Raw genomic sequence first — 18,258 nt, 5'->3', positions numbered from 1 at the left:
CAGACGTGTACCTGTTCCTCCTCTTCACCCCATGCCATCCTTGTCCTTCATCTGCCTCCGTAGAGGCAACTGGAGGCCAGGAAGGGTCAGGAAGGAGGAAGAAGAGGCACATGCCTGTTCCTCCTCCCCCACCCCCTGAGCTGTCCCTGGCCTTCAGCTGCCTCCAAAGAGGCAACTGGAGGCCAGGGAGGGTCTGGAAGGAGGAGGAACAGGTGCGCACCTCTTCTCCTCTCCCCACTGTATGCCAGGGAAAATGGCATCACTTGCCATCCCTGGCACACATGCCATAAGTTCACCATCACAGCTCTAGGTCCTCCAACATGATTCTATGGTCCACGTCCACCAGAGGTTGCACTGGAAAACTTAGAGATTCTTAGAGAGAATGCTTCTCTGACCTTTATTGGTCGCCCAGCATAATTTTGTAGTCAACCTCTGGCAGGTGCTGAACACAGACTTGCACTGGGAAGACCTAAAGATTCATAGAGAGGTATTCTCTAAGGTTAAAAAAAAAAAAACAGTGTTTTTATTATTTGTGGTTTTTCCACTATCATGGGGGTCTGCCCCTCTAACCCCAACAAATGTGGAGGGCCCACTGTACCTGGTTTGCTATTTGAATTTGTACCTTGCAGTGCATGGATACAATTCAAATTAAACATTATATCCTCTTAAAATACCTTCTCTCACTTATGGTGCCAATTGCATGTGAACAGAAAATATTTTAGTCATCGATACTAGTTGCTGTTCACATATAATTCAGTTTACCACTCCAACACTGCTCCAGTTCATGTTGATGAAAGTTCACTCATCAGTAGATATATCTTAGCTATCCTTATATTAACATTAATATCTTATTATGTCAGCATGATTCAATATTTGGAAAATTATATTAATAAGATACAAACTGTATGACAATATTTTCCAACTCAGCTAATTCATACCGTCATGTGTGTTTGATGACTTGAATAAACTGACAATTCAACTTCTGCAGAGTTGCAAGCTATGGAGGCATTCTTATGAATTGGCATTAATGTGGGAAATACTGTACAGCTGCCTTTAAATTGCCACAGCATACAACTTTTTAGTGAAATGGCAAAAAGAGTGGCTTACTTCATTGCTGTGTATAAGAAGAAGGTTGAAAAGCATGTATAACCTGATCAGTTGATATTTGTTAGCATGAATGTATTTTATAGTTCTTTCTTGTTTCGTCTGCAAAAGCATATTAGTGGATGTCTTAGGCATTGCTCCCTGTGAAATTCTTGTCTAGGTATGGTTTTCCCCCCAGATCCCTCTTCAGAACAGTACACTGATAGAATACCACTGCTGTTGTTATCCCCAATTCTCTATCACCATCCTCCATAAGAGGCCGTCAAGTAAGGCTTTCAGAGTTGTGCCAGCTCACCTGTCTTGATGGAAATAATTTGTTTTTATTTTTACCTTTTAGGGGATGTACTGACATTTTTAGATTCTCACGTGGAATGCAATGTAGGGTGGCTGGAGCCACTTTTGGAGAGGATCCATTTAAACAGAAAAAAAGTTCCTTGTCCTGTTATTGAAGTGATCAGTGACAAAGACATGAGGTGATGTTGATCTCTTCCATATTGCGTGCCTTTAATCAGACATGATTATGGTGGATAGGAGAGGAGTTCTCCATTTGTTAATGAGGTATGGGGTTCCAAACACTTACCGTGCTCCTAGATGTCCCTTCATAAATCAGCCTTGTCCATTTGGCCTGCCCATGTGTATAGGAAATGTCAGAAGGAGACATCTGTGTGCGTGTGAACAAGAGTAAAAGTACAGATCCTGAATACATTGGGACTTTTGCATTCGGTTAAGCACACATAAAAACTTTCTTCTGAACTTCTTCCTCAGTATGTGGTATTGAACATGGGCACAGGCTGTGCGATGACACACACTCCTCAGTTTAGTTTGGAAAAGTTACATTCTGGTTTGAAGATTGTTGCAGAAAGGTAACTTGAAGATTTTTGCAGAAATTTTGACACCACTTAAAATCCACAACTCAATGTGATAGAATTCTGGAATTTGTAGTTTTGTGAGATATTTAGCCTTCCCTACCAGAAAGCTCTGGTTCCTCACCAAACTTCAAATCCCAGAATTCCATAGCATTGAGTCATGACAGTTAAACTGGTGTCAAACTGCTTTATTTCTTCAGTTTGGCAACTTCCATGTTCTGCTCATTACACAGTTTGCTATATATCCTGTTCAGGTATAATGCCTAGAATAGCTGACTTGGAACATCTTTCTGTACCAAATCCTTTCTCTTCTTATGCTTCTTGTAATCCTGAAGATTCACTTGAAAATGAAATCAAATAAGAAAACATGTTACAAGTTTTGTGATTTTAAGCAATTCACCATTTCACAATTTGCAATGAGATTGTTTTAATTTTATTTTATCCATTATTACCTTACACCCACACTCTAAAAATATATCTACTTTATAGTTAGCCTGTAGTTTCTCCTTCTGAAGTTAATGGCTACTATGAATTCATTCCTTTAGCTACATGACTGTGGACAGTTTTCAACGTGGCATTTTTACTTGGCCAATGAATTTTGGGTGGAAACCAATTCCTCCAGATGTCATTGAGAAATATAAGATGAAGGAAACTGATATAATCAGGTAAGTACATAAAGTTAAGTTTTTTTTCTGAGAGAAACTGCTTCTTAAACCCTAAACAGGAAGGATGTGAGAAAGATGTATATATGATTTTTATATTATAGTTATATTATGTAGAAACCGGTTCTTTCTTGGATCCAAACAAGCATCACATAATACACAGCTATGAGAATCTTAATGGAAGATGCATGCATAACCATGAACAGGGAGATGCTTTTTAAAAGCTACCAGGTGGGCAAGGTCTCTGACCTTGTTTGGTTAGGTGCAGTTGCCTCTTAAGATCTCTAGTTCTAGAAGTTTTTGAAATGGCAAGGCAGCTTATGTACATTGTATTCCAGACATCCTCAGTCTAACAAAAATATATTTCAGGGTTTATAACACACTTAGAGACTCCTGCTCAATTTCTGGAATCACTGGCTATCCACAATTAGCTAGTGGTCGCGGCTGGTGGGAGTTGTGAGACAACATATTCCCCATCTCTACTGTAGAGGAAGAGGTATAAGCATGTAACATAGCAAGTAAATGACTCAATGTGGCATAGAAAGACAACGTTATGCTGAGCCTTGCAGGATTGCAGCCTGTGCTATATTCTGTGTACCTATTTTTGGTAAAAATTTCTATAATAGTAATGTATTTATTACCTGAAAAAGTACATATCTGAATCTGGTTCAATTATTAGGTGTCCTGTGATGGCAGGTGGCTTATTCTCTATTGATAAGAAATACTTTTTTGAACTCGGGACATATGATCCTGGACTTGATGTTTGGGGAGGTGAAAACATGGAGATCTCATTCAAGGTATGTTGCATATACCAGAATTGTTTTACTCCCCCACCCCCGCCATTATTTTGCACTTGAATGACCATCAGATTAATAGTCACCAAGATCCAGTATCAATGAAATGAATTTATGCAGAGTCCTGAATATGTAGTGACTTCCCATTCTCTTTAGTAGAGATAAAAGGTCAAAAGCAGTGGTCATAAGCAAGCAATGCATTGTTGTCAGTGACACAAAATACACTTGGCCCTCCATATTCACAGGGGTTAGCCTTACGCTGTGGGGTCAGGAATGGATCCCCCACGTAAGGCAAGTGACCAATGTATTTTAATTATTTTAATATATCATTGTTTAACTGTAATTTTATACTTTCATTTAACCTTTGTAGTGTTTTTAATTTGTATTGTTTTAAAATGTTATTAGCCGCCTTGAGACTCATTACTGGGAAAATGGTGAGATGTAAATGAATGAATGAGTGATGGTGATGTATAAACTAGTGCAGCGCTTGTGACACTTTAAAGTCAAAGCATAAGCCATCATTGATAGTTGTTCACTTCATTTGTTTTTCCTGTAATGAATACAGCTTATCCTTCATTCCCTCCCGTCATAATTGTAAAGTCTGTATATAGCTTTCAAGCAAAGCTTCTCATTGGAAGTATAACCTTCAACCAAAAAAGTATCTGCAGACTCTTTCATCAACCCAGAAGTGAAGAATTAAAAGGGGACAGATCACATGGTGGCTCACAGCAAGTTCAAATATAGTAGAGGAAACTATGGCTAAGAAACCTCACTGCGATTTAATGTATTGTTTGAATCAACAGATCATGGAGTGTGATCTTGTGGCAGCTTAGAATCAGACAGGATAATCTGAAATTAGTTTATCAACCATGGCCTAAATTCAATGTGGCCCTTGGAGCATCTGAACTTTTAATTTGAGCCTGCTTCCCAACCTACCAGAGTGATTTTAAAGGACTATTAGGATGCATCTCCAAGAGGAAGCAAATTCAACTCTTCCTGATCCCACTGGTAGAAAGAACTTCCCCTAGCAAAAGATGTTTATTAGATACTGTCCCCTGGTTTGTGCAGACCATGAGCTGACAAACCAAAGCTGCAGCCATTGCTTTGTCCCTGGAGGACTCTGCCACTAGAGGCTGACAAGCTGAGCAGATATAAAATAAAAATGGAGAAGTGGCTCTAAACTTGCTTGTACATTTGGAAGTTATAATAATGGTCTGAGATATTATGGAGTTGATGTAGTATAGAATCTCCTTACATAATTACCATTAGCAAATTAAGCTAAAAGTTGATGTCTCCAATGGTAAGGTACATGGCCAAAAGCATTTGCCAATACTTACATCTGATCTTACTCTCCCTCTTTCTACCAGGTTTGGATGTGTGGGGGGGAAATTGAAATCATCCCATGCTCCAGAGTGGGTCACATTTTCAGGAATGATAACCCCTACTCCTTCCCTAAGGACCGCCTCACTACAGTGGAGAGGAATTTGGCCCGTGTTGCAGAGGTTTGGCTTGATGAATACAAGGATCTTTTCTATGGACATGGTTACCATCTCATCAAGAAAAATTTGGACGTTGGAGACTTGACTCAACAGAAAGAACTAAGGAAGCAGCTTCAGTGCAAAAGCTTCAAATGGTATCTGGAGAATGTCTACCCTGATTTAGAAGCCCCCCTTGTTAAAGCTAGTGGGCTGGTATGTTCATTTTAACAACATCTATTTGTCATAACTAAATGCATGACACTTTCTGCATTTCAAAGAAGTTAACCATAACAGTGTATTCACAACAGTGACAGGTGTACCAACAGGTGGCTGTTAGATATGACAGCTAAATAGAAATGTTTTGTTCAAGAACAGCGTATCTGTGAGAACCAGATGTTGGGGACATATAGTGGAAAAGGGCTGTTTTCTTCCTGCTCAAAGCTTTGCAAGTTACTTTTTGGAGTACAAATTCTATAAGCTCTTGTTCTCCTGTCCTGATTGTAAAAATGTACATTTCAGTGATCCACCCCCTTCCGTTCCTTCAGGCATGAATGGCTGTGGAGGGGAGGGGCTTCAGTAGCTCTGTGATAGATAGGTAGATAGAAAGATAATACGTAAATGACTCAATGTGGCATAGAAAGACTACCCTATGCTGAGCCATGCAGAATTGCAGCCTGTGTGTGTAACGTTAAAGATTAGCAAGCTCAAATTCTCTCTTTTCTTGAATAAGATATATGGCCCAGCAGAAGGCCTTGTCTTATAGCAGCTCTACAGCTCTTGTAATCCACAATCTGCAATGCAGTCATGTTCAGCACTGATTCTTAGGACCACAACTGAGCACTAAAGTAATTTTTGTTGCTTTCAAAGAGATCCCCCCTTTGGTATTTTCCCTAAATGCCAGGACCAGAATTCTGCATTGCCTATTTAGTTGTGTATATGTAACTAACAACATCTCTTGGCCCAACCCCCCACCTCAAAAGACCTGCTTTAGCAGACATCCACCAAATTGGACAAAGAAGGTCCCTTCGCTTGGCAGTCTAGGTGTCGATTGACATTGAGACCACCTTCCTGGCCACCAGCAAGGCTGTACAAATCAGAAGCAGGACCCCTGATGCAAATCCTCAGTGTAGCCTTAATTCCTGGTAGATGTGGGTAAAAGCATTCTCCTGTGCCCTGATTTGGTAATTCAGCTACTGATGAAAAGACCTTCTTCCCAGCACTGGCCTGGGAAGGCATTCATGATTGAAGCAATAGTGTCAGGATCTTGGCTAAATAGTGTTTGTAACTACAGATCAGTTACAGATCTATAATGCGAGGATGTTCATCCATAACTGCAATACTGAATTCCAACCTCCTTCTCTTCCTCCTCCTTTTTTTTAGATTCCTCCCTTAAATTCCTAACTTTTTTCTTTTATTCAAAACAGGCTTCCTTTAGGATTTCATACTTCTAACCACTAGAGTGCACTAGAAATTCATTTTTCTCCTTTCAGGAATAAAATTGGAATTGTTTGTATCATACTCCAAAGGCCAAACCAATTATATAACTCATCCTAGTGAACTTCCAGTATCAACTCAATAATTCCTGTGTTAATTTAAGTGCTATAACTAGGAGTGTGTTTATAATGGGAGTGTCTTGGAAACTCAGATGCAAGGATCTATCTGAAGTACAGTATATTAAGAATGAAGTGCAAACCAGAATGGCGTTCAGGCCTGATAATTTTCATACTGGACTTAACCCTAGTCCCAGAACTCCCCGATGCAACTCTCTTTTTTCCCCCTACAACTAAACTTGACCTGCAGAAGATGTAGAATCTGTAGAGACTGACCTCCTTCATTTGGACCTTGATACTGCGGTAATAACATCCTCTATACCAAGAAATATCCAACATCCACTTCCTGTAGTACATCAGTATCCACAAGAACTATATATTCAACAGTTCTTGGCACCTGTGATCATAGGAATATAATGACTTCCAGTTATAGTATTAGTCAATCATACTATTTTTCAGCCTTGCCCATTATTACCAGCTCTGGTGGGTAACATCTGTCCATGATTTCAACTGGGAGTCTTTTGTAGCTTTCTCTGGAGAGCTCTAGTATTCCCTGGTGACCTCTGCTCCAAGTACTAGCCTAACCCTGCTTAGCTTCCAAAGTTTAAAAAGATTTAGTATGTCCAGGTTTGTATAATGGTTATCCTGCTGCACCTATATACCACATCAGTCCAAGCACATGGTTATAGTTCCCATAACTTCTGGTAGGTCATTGGAAACTGTAGAAAATATATTACCTATGACTTTTTGCACCTGAGATGTTGCTTCAGCAGTTACCTGGCCTAACTGGGGCCTTCCCATAAGGCTACCTCTGCTGCCTCTGACACCATTTTGTAGGTTTGAGAGGAAGGAAAGAAGACAATGATGGTAAAGGCTTTAAAGCTTTGCCATTTTCCCAAGTGGGATACCAGTATTTGAATGTTGTGCTTCAGGGGGTGGGAGGGAACTATGGCTGGAATCCTTTTGCAGCATTACACTGGTATAACTTCCATTTATACTGGTGGTTCTACCCTTACTCCAGAGATGGGAATTGTGTGGTCCTCAAGATGTTGAGCTGCAGCTCCTAGCAGTCTGAGCCTGCATAATCAGTGGTGATGAATGCAGGAGGCTGCAGTTCAGCAATATCTGGAGGGCCACATAATTCCCACCCTGGTTATACATGTACATATCCAGTTACACTAGCAGTTTCCTCATTTGTTTTCTGCACAACAGGCCAATGTAAAGCCAACAGCTATATGGCTGCAGTTACACCATGACTGGAATGACCACTGATGGGTTATGTGATGCACCACACTACTGTTGCTGTTGCCTCCATCATCCATGTAGGTTTGCCAGTGGAGCTTTATTCCCTGCCTGCACTGAAAGGAATCTCAACTTATTTCAATTCCATTTTAAAAACAACAACAAAACAATTTCTTTACACAGGCCCATTCTAAATACTGTCCAGGGAGAGTTTGCTCTTCACTAGATGGGTTCAAACATAGGAATGAAAATTAAGACACAGCATTTTGTTGTTGTTGTTATTGTTGTTGTTTTTGTTGTTGTTGTGTGCCTTCAAGTTTTTTCTGACTTATGGTGACTCTAAGATGATAGAAAGCCGGCATAGTGTAGTGGTTTGAGCATTGGACAATGACTCTGGAGACCAAAGTTCAATTCCACACTTGGTCATAGAAACCCACTCTCATGATTTTGCTCTCAGTCCCAGAAAACTCTGTAATAGGGTTGTCTTAGGCATGTCTACACTGTAAAAATAATGCAGTTTGACACAACTTTAACTGTCATATCTCCATCTGACAGCTTCTCTTTGTCAGAGAAGGCTAAAGACTTAGTAAAACTACAACCCCAAGATTCCATAGGAGGAGGTACAGCACTTACCATGGTATCAAAATACATTATTTCTGTGATGTGGATGCACTGTAAGTCACTGTTTATTGAATAATACAGTTCAAGGAGGATGGACAATTGCAAATGGTGCAGGAGTGAGCTACTGTTCCTTTACTAGTTGGGCAGAAAAAGCTATTTGTACAAAAGTAGCCTGAATACAACAGAGTCAGCATCTTAACCACTTGAGCCACTGCATCCCTTTATATATGGCTGCAGTTGCACCATGACTGGAATGACCACTGATGGGTTGTGTGATGCACCACACTACTGTTGCTGTTGCCTCCATCATCCACATAGATTTGCCAGTGGAACTTTATTCTCTGCCTGAACTCAAAGGAATCTCAACTTATTTCAATGCCATTTTAAAGGAATGCAGTGGCTCAAGTTAAGACGCTGACTCTGTTGATTGCAAGATTGCAAAATTGTCAAGTTGGCAGTTCAAGGCCTGAGTACTGCATGATGGAGTGAGCTCCCATCACTAGTTCCAGCTTCTGCCAACCTATCAGTTTGAAAGCATGCAAATGCAAGTAGATAAATAGGTACCACTTCATTGGGAAGGTAAACAGCATTCTGTGCAGTCAATCTGGCCACATGATCATGGAATAGTCTCTGGCAACGCTGGTTCTTTGGCTTAATCACAGAGACGAGCACTGCTCCCTATGATCAGACATGTCTTGACAACCTTGTCAATGAGGAATACCTTTACCTTTACCTTTACCCTGAATGGTACACCAAGAAAAACTCCCTCTTTTGCTCAGCAGATAAACACGCAAGGATAATATCCACTTTGGCTTTTGGCCACCCTATCGAAAGAGTATTGGCATATTCAAGTTCTGTGCCACCAGCCAGGGATGAATATCACTAGCAGTGTATGTGAAGTGATCTTTTAGCACCTTTGTGACTAACTACCATGAGCTTTTATAAAATTGGAAGTAAACTCAAGTCTATGAGAGCTCATGCTACCAGCTTCTTTTTTTCAGTGAGTCTCAAAGTTGCTACAAGATCCCTTTGCATACCGATTTTCCAGACTAACATAGCTATATATTTCAATTCTGTCACTAGGAATGTATGTTGTGAGGCATGAACAAGAAAAAGATACTTGACAGTCAATTTAGCATATGACTGGAAAAATGCAATCTGCAATCAGTCAGTCAGTCATCTTCCAAATCCATTAGCAGACAGAGCTCTGATGACAGCAGGAGGGCTTAGCTACTTATTTGTATTTATTTTTTTGACCTTTGCTTTAACAAATTACAGCTCACATCATTAACCCAGAAGAGTTTGTTTAAAATTGTGAATTAGTCTTGGTTTGGCAAGCTAATTTTAAGATGGAAGATTGCTGTTATGATGAGTTGGGCAACCAAATTGACTGCATAAGGTCAACTGTTGCAAATTGCATTCTTACCTGTTCCCAGCATAGGTGGGGGTAAGAATAGAGATAACTCCCATCATTGTATGTGCAAAACTAAATAACATTTAAAGTAAAAAGAAACTTTGCACAACCAGTTTTAGCACTGTTGACAAACTCAAGACTTTTTGTAGATTAATGTTGGCTGATTCTGCACAAATCTGCATATCACCCAAACTTTCTTATGTGTGCCTTTTGCAGATAGCAAAGAAAGTATAAAACATCTAACAATTTAGACAGTCAGTCTATATATGTGTGTATATGTGTGTTTGTGTATCTATCTGTCTGTCTGTCTGTCTGTCTGTCTGTCTGTCTGTCGCCCAGTACATACCTGACTTGATGTCCGGAGCGGTGGCTGCTTTTTTCCTCTGCAGGGAAGCCGCAGCTGCCAAACCATGCGGCTTACCTGTGGAGGAAAAAGAACCCACAAAAAGCGGGTTCTTTTAAAGCTGCAGGGGCAGTGTAACAAGTGCACCACTGGCACACTCATTATGTAAGTGCTGTGCAGCAACGCCATTGTTACGGCGCTTATGTAACAATGTGGCACCCGTGTACACAGGGTGCTGCCATTGTTACGGTGTGCTAGGGTTAGGGACCATGTGGTTGCTGTACCATGCCTATATATACATACACACACGCATACTCACACTCAGTATATGGAACTTCTGTTTAGTTAAGTGTATATAAGGTTGTAATCTTAATAAATAAGTACTTACATATTTAATTTTTATTTTTCAGTCCCTGTTACAGCCTTCCACCAATTCGAATAGCTTCAGGCTTTCAACTCATCTAATTAAAATGCAACTCAACCAATAAATCATCTAAATTTGGGGGTGAGAAAGCATGTTTAGGATGGTATGGTATATCAGATATACCAATTAATATTTAATATCCTTCATTTCATGGTTGCTTAATATGCATTTCCCCATCAAATGGTCCATATGTGTCTGGACAGCTATTATGGTTATTACATATTCATTTCTGACACTTGATCATATCCTGGCCTCTTAAACATATTAGTCTTTGCTTGTTTTCCTTAATATCAGGCAAGAGTGGGGTAGAGCTCAGGCTTGCAGTGTCTACTTTGTTTCTCATTAGAACCCTTAGATCCATCAACTGGAGCCAGGATTGAAAGAGAAACTTGGGATGCAGTGGCGGTGCCAATTGTTGTCATTTTTGTCAGACAAATGGAAGTTAGAAAGCCTTGCTTTTATCTACTGCAAATCAGTCAAATTAATCCATCTCAGTCTGTTCTATATTCATCTCTAGAGTACGTTATGCTGGATACTGGGCCTGAAATAAGAGTAGGAGGACTAATGTTGTAGATACAGTGGACCCTTGTTTATATGCTGGGGTTTGGTTCCAAGATCCCCCGTGTATAACAAAATCCGTGTATACTCAAGTCCCATTAAATATAATGACATAGCAAAATGGTGTCCCTTATAAAAAATGGAAAATCAAGGTTTGATATTTGAAATTTATACTTTTGGGGAACATTTTCAAACCGTGTATGCTTGAATCCGTGTATAAAAAAATCTGTGTATAAGAAGGGCTGACGGTACTAATTGTCACAAGAAAAGTAGTGGTGATACTCCAAAATGCACTTTGAAGGGCTAGAAAGGAGCAATGCAAAGGAAAGATCTTTTCCCCAAATGAATGGTTTAGAATTCGCTGAAACCTAAGTTTTCAGTCCATTCGTATGATGGGTTGTTCCATGATAATGGTTTTACTTCTATTCATTTGATGCCTGTACTGCAGGCACTCACTCAAAACCACAAGGTTGCGAGTTCAAGACCAGCAAAAAGGCTCAAGCTTGACTCAGGCTTGTATCCTTCCGAAGTCGCTAAAATGAGTACCCAGATTGTTGGGGGCAAATTAGCTTACAGTTGTAAACCACTTAGACACTGCTTAGGCGATATGAAGCGGTATATAAAGAAGAATTTAGGATTCAACCACTATCTATGGCGGGAAATAGACTGCCCAAAGCGGGCAGTCTCCCGCCACCCTAGTTTGCTCTGCGGGTAAGCTGCAGCCTCCAGACCTCAGGGCTTCCCCACTGAGCAAAAAGGCCCGTTACAAACGGGCATAAAGTACGTCCTGGGGACGTACTAGAGTTAGGCAGAGTGCGTGCCTTACGCACGCACCTAACCCCAATACGTCCCCAGGACGTACAAAATGGCGCCCATTCCACATAGGGCCGCCATTACGTCATTAACGCGCCGCCTCCAAACGGGGCGGCACGAACGTGACGTCTTTGCGCCGTGTGAGGGCGCATAGAGCGCCCTTTCTGCAGCACATGAAGGAGCTCTGAAACGGAGCTCCTTCCACGGTTTGCGTCGCTGGCCAGGGACGCAAAGAAAAAAGGGCCCCTTTCTCTTCCTCCCCGCCGCCGTCAGGTGTCCTTGGGGCATGAAGCCCCAAGGACACCCCTTTCCAGGCCGCGGGGAAGCGGCCTGGAAAGTGGCGGATCGGGGCCTCGGAGGCTGCCATTCTGGCAGCTGAGGCCCCAATCCGACGGGGAAAGGAGCGCCTACAGGCCGCCCCAAACGGGCGGTCTGTAATGCGCCAAAAAGAACCCTTAAAAATTGGGTTCTTTATGTGGCGCCATTGTGACGCTGCAATGCGCCAATGTCGCACTTGCAGTGTCACAATGTCGCTGGGACGTGCGGACGCTAAGCATCCGCCACGTCAAAATGGCGGCGCCCATGTGTACTGGGTGTTGCCATTTTGACATACAGATTACGTACTAGGGTTGCGGGGCGTATATAAGCAGCGCTCCGAGGCAACTCTAGTAATTATGCAGGCCGGTGCTTTCACCGGTCTGTACAACACCTATATTTCCTGTTTACTTCGCCTTACTCATAGTAGCTTTCCTGTTCTGACAGAAGAAGAAGGCAGGCAGGCAGGCAGGCAGACAGACCTCTTTACTGTAGAGCAGGAGTGGATAACTCCCACCAAACATTAACCTGAAAATCCAATATGCCCTAGACAGCACTCCCAATAGGGAAGGATGATGGGAATTGCAATACAACATACAATAAGGAGCCCTGGTGGCACAGTGGTTAAATGCCTGTACTTCAGCCACTCACTCACAATACCAGTGAAGAGTTCAAGCTCGACTCAGACTTGCATCCTTCTGAGGTCGCTAAAATGAGTACCCAGGGGAACCAGTACCCAGCCTCAGGGGAAGACAATGTCAAACCTCTTCTGGAAAAATCTTGCCAAAACCATACCATGATCTGGTCACCTTACAGTCGCCATAAGTCAGAAACGACTTGAAGACACACAACAACAACAAATTTTATATTATGATTTCATAGTTAATGCTTAGAGATGACAATAACCAGTAACTAAGAAATCGAATGGTTTTGAAATGTTCTTGCTGTATCATGTCAATAGTGTTTTAAGCCGATGTATGCCTAGGTGTTTTATGTGATCTACATAATGGGATTTTATGCCTACTTAGAAGCCACTTTTCTAAATTTTTGCTTCAATTGTTTATTTGTTATAGATTATTAATATTGCCTTGGCTAAATGCATTACTGTGAATCAATCAAGTCTGGCTTTTGAAACTTGTGATGTTAACAACAAGGTAAGAATGTCCTTGGGTTTCCTTTGGATTCTGCATGTTAGAAACTAAATGGGATTGTTCAAACAAATATCTTAAAATATCTGTTTGAAAGGCCAATATAGAGAACACAGACCAGCCCTACACAAAGTGGGTAGGGTTTTACCTGTAGGCTTCCCTCCCACCATTTTTAGGATACTGTGGGGTATAATACCAAAAAGCATGGACAGCAGCAGCACTGGGCAATAGCCACAGACTGGGGTTGGGTGGGTGGATGGGTGGTATTGGACCCTCCCAGTCTATTACCCCTCTGCCTCTGCCTTTGATGCCACAGTGTAGTAGTGGCAATACCTCCACCTTTTTTATATGTAAACAATGTGTGTGGTGGTGAATGCCTTGTTTTAAGGTGGCTCATATGTACAGTCCACTCTAGGAAAAACAGTCCTTCCTAAAAACAAGGCATGAGTGATTAGTGTCTAAAAAGTGGAGCCACTACAGGGAGGGATTTATGCTCCAGCATGCAGTGAAGTTGCCAATCATTGACATTGGGTAGTGCCCTCTGTAGGGGGGAGTGCCCAACGTCTTCACCATCTCCAGCTTTCAGGAACCATAAAAGAACTCTCCTCCCAGTAGTTACCTTGACACTAGTTACCATTTTGTGCACAGATCACAGTGCAACTCTGGATGTAGTTCTTCAGAGTCCTTGCCACTCACTTTATATTTGCATCCTCCAGTTATATACAGTGCACCCTTGCCTTACGCGGCGATCCAGACTCCTCTGCGTAAGGCAAATAGTGCATATGCTCAAGCCCCATTGAAAATAATGGGGCTCTTGCATGACATGTGGTGTGGCACACGCACCATTCAACTTCTCTATTTGGCCTCTAAAAAAGTACACTTTTTAATACCCCAAACAATAAAAGTTTGCAAATGACACAAAACTGGGAAAGGTCTCTAATACATGGGAAAGTAGGAAATTAATTCAAAAGGACCAAGATAAACCAGAAGATTAAGCCAAATGCAAATTTTTACATTTAGGCCACAAAAACCAAATGCACAGGTATAGGATGGGCAATACATGGTTCAGCAGTTCTACATGCAAAAGGACTTTAGGATTATTGTTGATTATAAATTGAACTTGAGCCAGCAGTGTGATGCTGCAGCAAAGAAGGTGACTTCTATTTTAGCCTGCATTAATAGAAGCATAGTTTCCAAGTTGAAGAAAATAATTGTCCCACTGTATTCTGCACTGGTCAGGGTTCTTTTAGAATACTGCATTCAATTATAAGGCCCCTCATTTTAAGAAGGATTTAGATAAGTTAGAATAAGTTCAGAGAAGGGCAATTAGATGATAACAGGTATGGAAATCAAAGCATATAAAGAAAGGTTGAAGGGGCTGGGCATGTTCAGCCTGGTGAGGAGAAGACTGAGGGGTGACATGATGGCACTCTTTAAATACCTCAAGGGCTGTCACAGAGAGGAGGGGTCTTACCCAGAAGGTAAGACCAAGTCTAATGATCTGAAGTTTCAGGATAGTAGATTTCAATTGAACATTCAAAGGAACTTCTTGACAGTAAGAGTGATTCAATACCAGTTGGCTGGAGAGGTTATCAGGCAGAAGTTATCAGATAGAAGGTAATATTCTTCTCAATTTGTTACAGGTGTGAGCAACAAAAGACTGAGTACTGTCCATCCAGGATGTGATAGTAGTACTTTTAAAGTAGCTATTGTTACATTGCTTACATGCCTAGAATCCTGGGAGCTTATCAATCCTGGGAGTTACAAAAGAGGGTGTGATGGGAATGGAAGGCAGCATAGAACATAGTTTACTGCGGCCAGAAGTTCTCATTGCGATCTGGATGCGTTCCCCAGGAGGCGATTTTCAGAAACTATTTAGAAGCATTCCTGAAAATCGCCCCCTCTGGGACGTAGCCGGAACGCAGTGAGAACTTCCGGTAGCGGCATTCTCCTGTGCAGTAAATTGCATTCTATGTCGCCTTCCGTTCCCATCATGCCCTCTTTTGTAACGCCCGTTCCAGGGCCTGTGCAATAAACTCCCTGGTCATTTTCACACTACACAATTATAGCACTTTGATACCATTTGAACCGCCATGGCTGCATCCTATGGAATGGTGGGATTTGTGGTTTGGTGTAGTAGTTAGGATTCCCTCTGACTAGAGAGCTCTTGCCAATCTACAAATCCCAAGATTCTATAGAATGCAGTCATAGCAGTTGATATGGATTCATAGTGCTACAACTGTGTCATGTGAAAAAGACTCCTGTGATATCTTGCTTTGTCTTCAGGATGACAAAAACCTTCCCAGAGCTCTCAGAATAATGGTAGCTGTTCATTATAACTTCTTTCTGGGTTACTTGTTTCAGTATATGTTTGTTTCAAACCTATAATTCATTTTTGATTGGTTGTTGTTGGAGTTTTCTAACTTCTGTACAGATACTGCTGTAAGAAAAGAAAAATCTATATTGGCACTATTGTAAGATGCAGGGCAGGAGAACCATCAGCCCTGGCTCTAAGTCCAACTCTCCTAGCATACCAGTCGAGCCCTCTCGGTTTCCCCAGTTGTCCCATGATATCATTTGGTGATTTCCCTGTTTTTGCACAGGAATTTCTCCTGTTCTAAAAGATTACCATGTCTCTCTTGAAAGCTAGGTTAGTGGAAATAAGGGCTTTATGCAAAAACAGGATGGTATTTTGATTCCAGCTATTTGGCTTTGGCCCCTTCCACCAGTATAGTACAGCCCCCGATATCTTGAAATTCAGTGTGGCTTCTGGGGTTAAGAGGCCAATCTTCCTATAAGGAAAGAGAAATAATTTTTGAGGGAAATACAGACTGAATTGGCTAGAATGATATAATCTTGTGAATGTGCAGACCTTGTTAAACAACTGCAGGTATCCCCCACTTTTTTTTTAAGTGAGTAACAGCTTCCCATTACCTCCCCAAAGTCTTATGCAGTCCACCTCACTGTCTTGCATCTGAAAGGCATCGTGTGGCCTTCTAAATGCCAGCGTCTCAAGCAAGCACTGAATATGGGAACTTTGTTAAAGTTTTGGTGGATCCACTGCATGGCTGTTGCTACCTTTAGTCCTTGTGAAAGCATACATGACCTGTGGCACTTTGTAGTGGTGCAGCTAAAAATGAGGACCAGGTTATTTGCAATAGCAACCAGTGAGAACAATAATTCTAGTATTCAACCAGAGAAGAGCAGAGCTGAAAAAAAGCAGAGTTGGGGAAAGTTACTTTTCTTTAGACTAGAGCTCTAGAAATCTCCCAACCCCCCATGGCCACTGAAATTGTTGGCTGGAGGATTCTGTAAGTTGTAGTACAAAAAACAACAACAACAAACCAAAGATATATATTTTTTTTTCCTTACTCTGGAAGTCAGTATCCCAGAATGGGCCAGTTTGTATCCCAAGACCTAGAGAAGAATCTCAGCAGCTCCATCTACTTCTTAGGGGATTAGTAGGAAGACTAGTGCCCGGATGGCAACTTACAAAATAAGTCTGAATAGATTAGCCAGCAGTGGTAATTAAAAGACAGTAAGGAAAATGATGAGCACTGTGGATATTTGTAGGGTTGATATAAACCAGAGCTTATAAAGCTTTACAGCAAGTAAAAGGCTTAGTGTAAAGGGCTATGAAAATGCCATTGAGCCAGTCTCTTTAGAATTCATGGGCTAAACCAGGGGTTCCCAACTTGGGGTGCCTACATTCCTAGGGGATTCAAGGTGGAAATGTAGGGGATGTGGCAAAGAGTGGCTTATGTCCTTGAGTGATGAGTCATGAGTTGTCACTCATTTTCCCCCAAATAAATTAAAATCTAATTGCTCACGTTAGATTTGCATTTTATGTTATGAGTTAAAAGCTTATTTTATTAAGTTTGATTTGTTCACTTACAGTATTATATGTGGATCTATTTGTGGTTAAAAATTAAAATTAGATCTCTTCATCTTTAGTTTTTTTATCTCTTCATCTTTAAAAGTGATATACCTTTTGTGGAGGTGCAAACATTAATCAGACATTTCCTTGGGTGTAGGGCATAGGAGATTTTAACACAGCTAAAAGTGACAGGAGCATAGTGGGATGCTTCCATTGCTATTGTGCAATTGCGTGAAGATTATCAGATTACATTGTACAATGTCACCATAATTGCATCATTATCCACAAATAAAAAGTAAGACCCATGAATGAATAGCAGCTCTAGAATTACTCTTTACTCACGGGATAATGACAGAATTATGGCGATGTCATGTGTCGTCATCTGAAAATCTTTGTGCAGTAGTGATGGAAGCATCCTGCTGTGTTCCCGTCACTTTTGGCCATGTGAAAATGTCCATAGAAAAGATTGGGGACCACTGGGCTAAATAATCAGTAAGCATGATTCCAATTGGTTGCAAATAGGCACAGTCCTTACTCATGACAGTCTTTTTAAAAAGCACTCTTAGGTAATCTAACAATATAATAATTGCTGTGTAACAATCCTTTTATTAAAGAATACTTAAGAATACAGTTTATCATAGAAACAATAAATAATACATATGAAATTCAAAGAATGCAATTGCAAATAAAAAATAATATGATAATATATAAATAGTAAACACAAAACAAATTTCATTTTTAGGATAGATTAAATATGTTACAACATATTTTAAAAGAAAAAGAGCATACTAAGGAGACCAAAAATATATTTTTTCTCTTAGATCACAACCAGGTGATCACTAATCTGTCCCAACAGTTACATACCACAAAAGAAAGATGGAATTATTTCCAAGTTTATGATGGTCCCTGCTCTATGCTTGTTCTTAGCCAAAAGGCTGAGAAGTGCTATAATCCAACATGATTTGTAGGGAGCTACAGGAGGGCAACAGCTGCTTCTCCCCTTCCCCACCTACAGAATTTCAGCTGGAGGCTATTGAGGAAGCCCCTGC

General features: G+C 41.0%; 1 protein-coding gene across 3 annotated transcripts in view; it reads left to right on the top strand.

The window, feature by feature from the left end:
* GALNT5 (polypeptide N-acetylgalactosaminyltransferase 5) overlaps positions 1–18,258 on the top strand; it is a 46,046-nt gene that overhangs the window by 18,149 nt on the left and 9,639 nt on the right. For 2 of the 3 annotated variants that reach the window (XM_089519988.1, XM_089519990.1), the window contains exons 4-8: positions 1,442–1,577; positions 2,516–2,635; positions 3,312–3,429; positions 4,794–5,117; positions 13,258–13,338. In XM_089519988.1, the coding sequence (XP_089376114.1) occupies positions 1,442–1,577; positions 2,516–2,635; positions 3,312–3,429; positions 4,794–5,117; positions 13,258–13,338 (779 nt within the window). The remainder of the gene's footprint in view (positions 1–1,441; positions 1,578–2,515; positions 2,636–3,311; positions 3,430–4,793; positions 5,118–13,257; positions 13,339–18,258) is intronic. The other variant, XM_089519989.1, reaches the window with a different exon arrangement.

This window comes from Sceloporus occidentalis, unplaced genomic scaffold (genome assembly GCF_023333645.1).
Source record: "Sceloporus occidentalis isolate IW3139 unplaced genomic scaffold, rSceOcc1.0.p SCAF_4, whole genome shotgun sequence".
In the NCBI taxonomy this organism is placed as follows: domain Eukaryota; kingdom Metazoa; phylum Chordata; class Lepidosauria; order Squamata; family Phrynosomatidae; genus Sceloporus; species Sceloporus occidentalis.
This window is presented reverse-complemented; position numbering and strand designations above follow the sequence as displayed.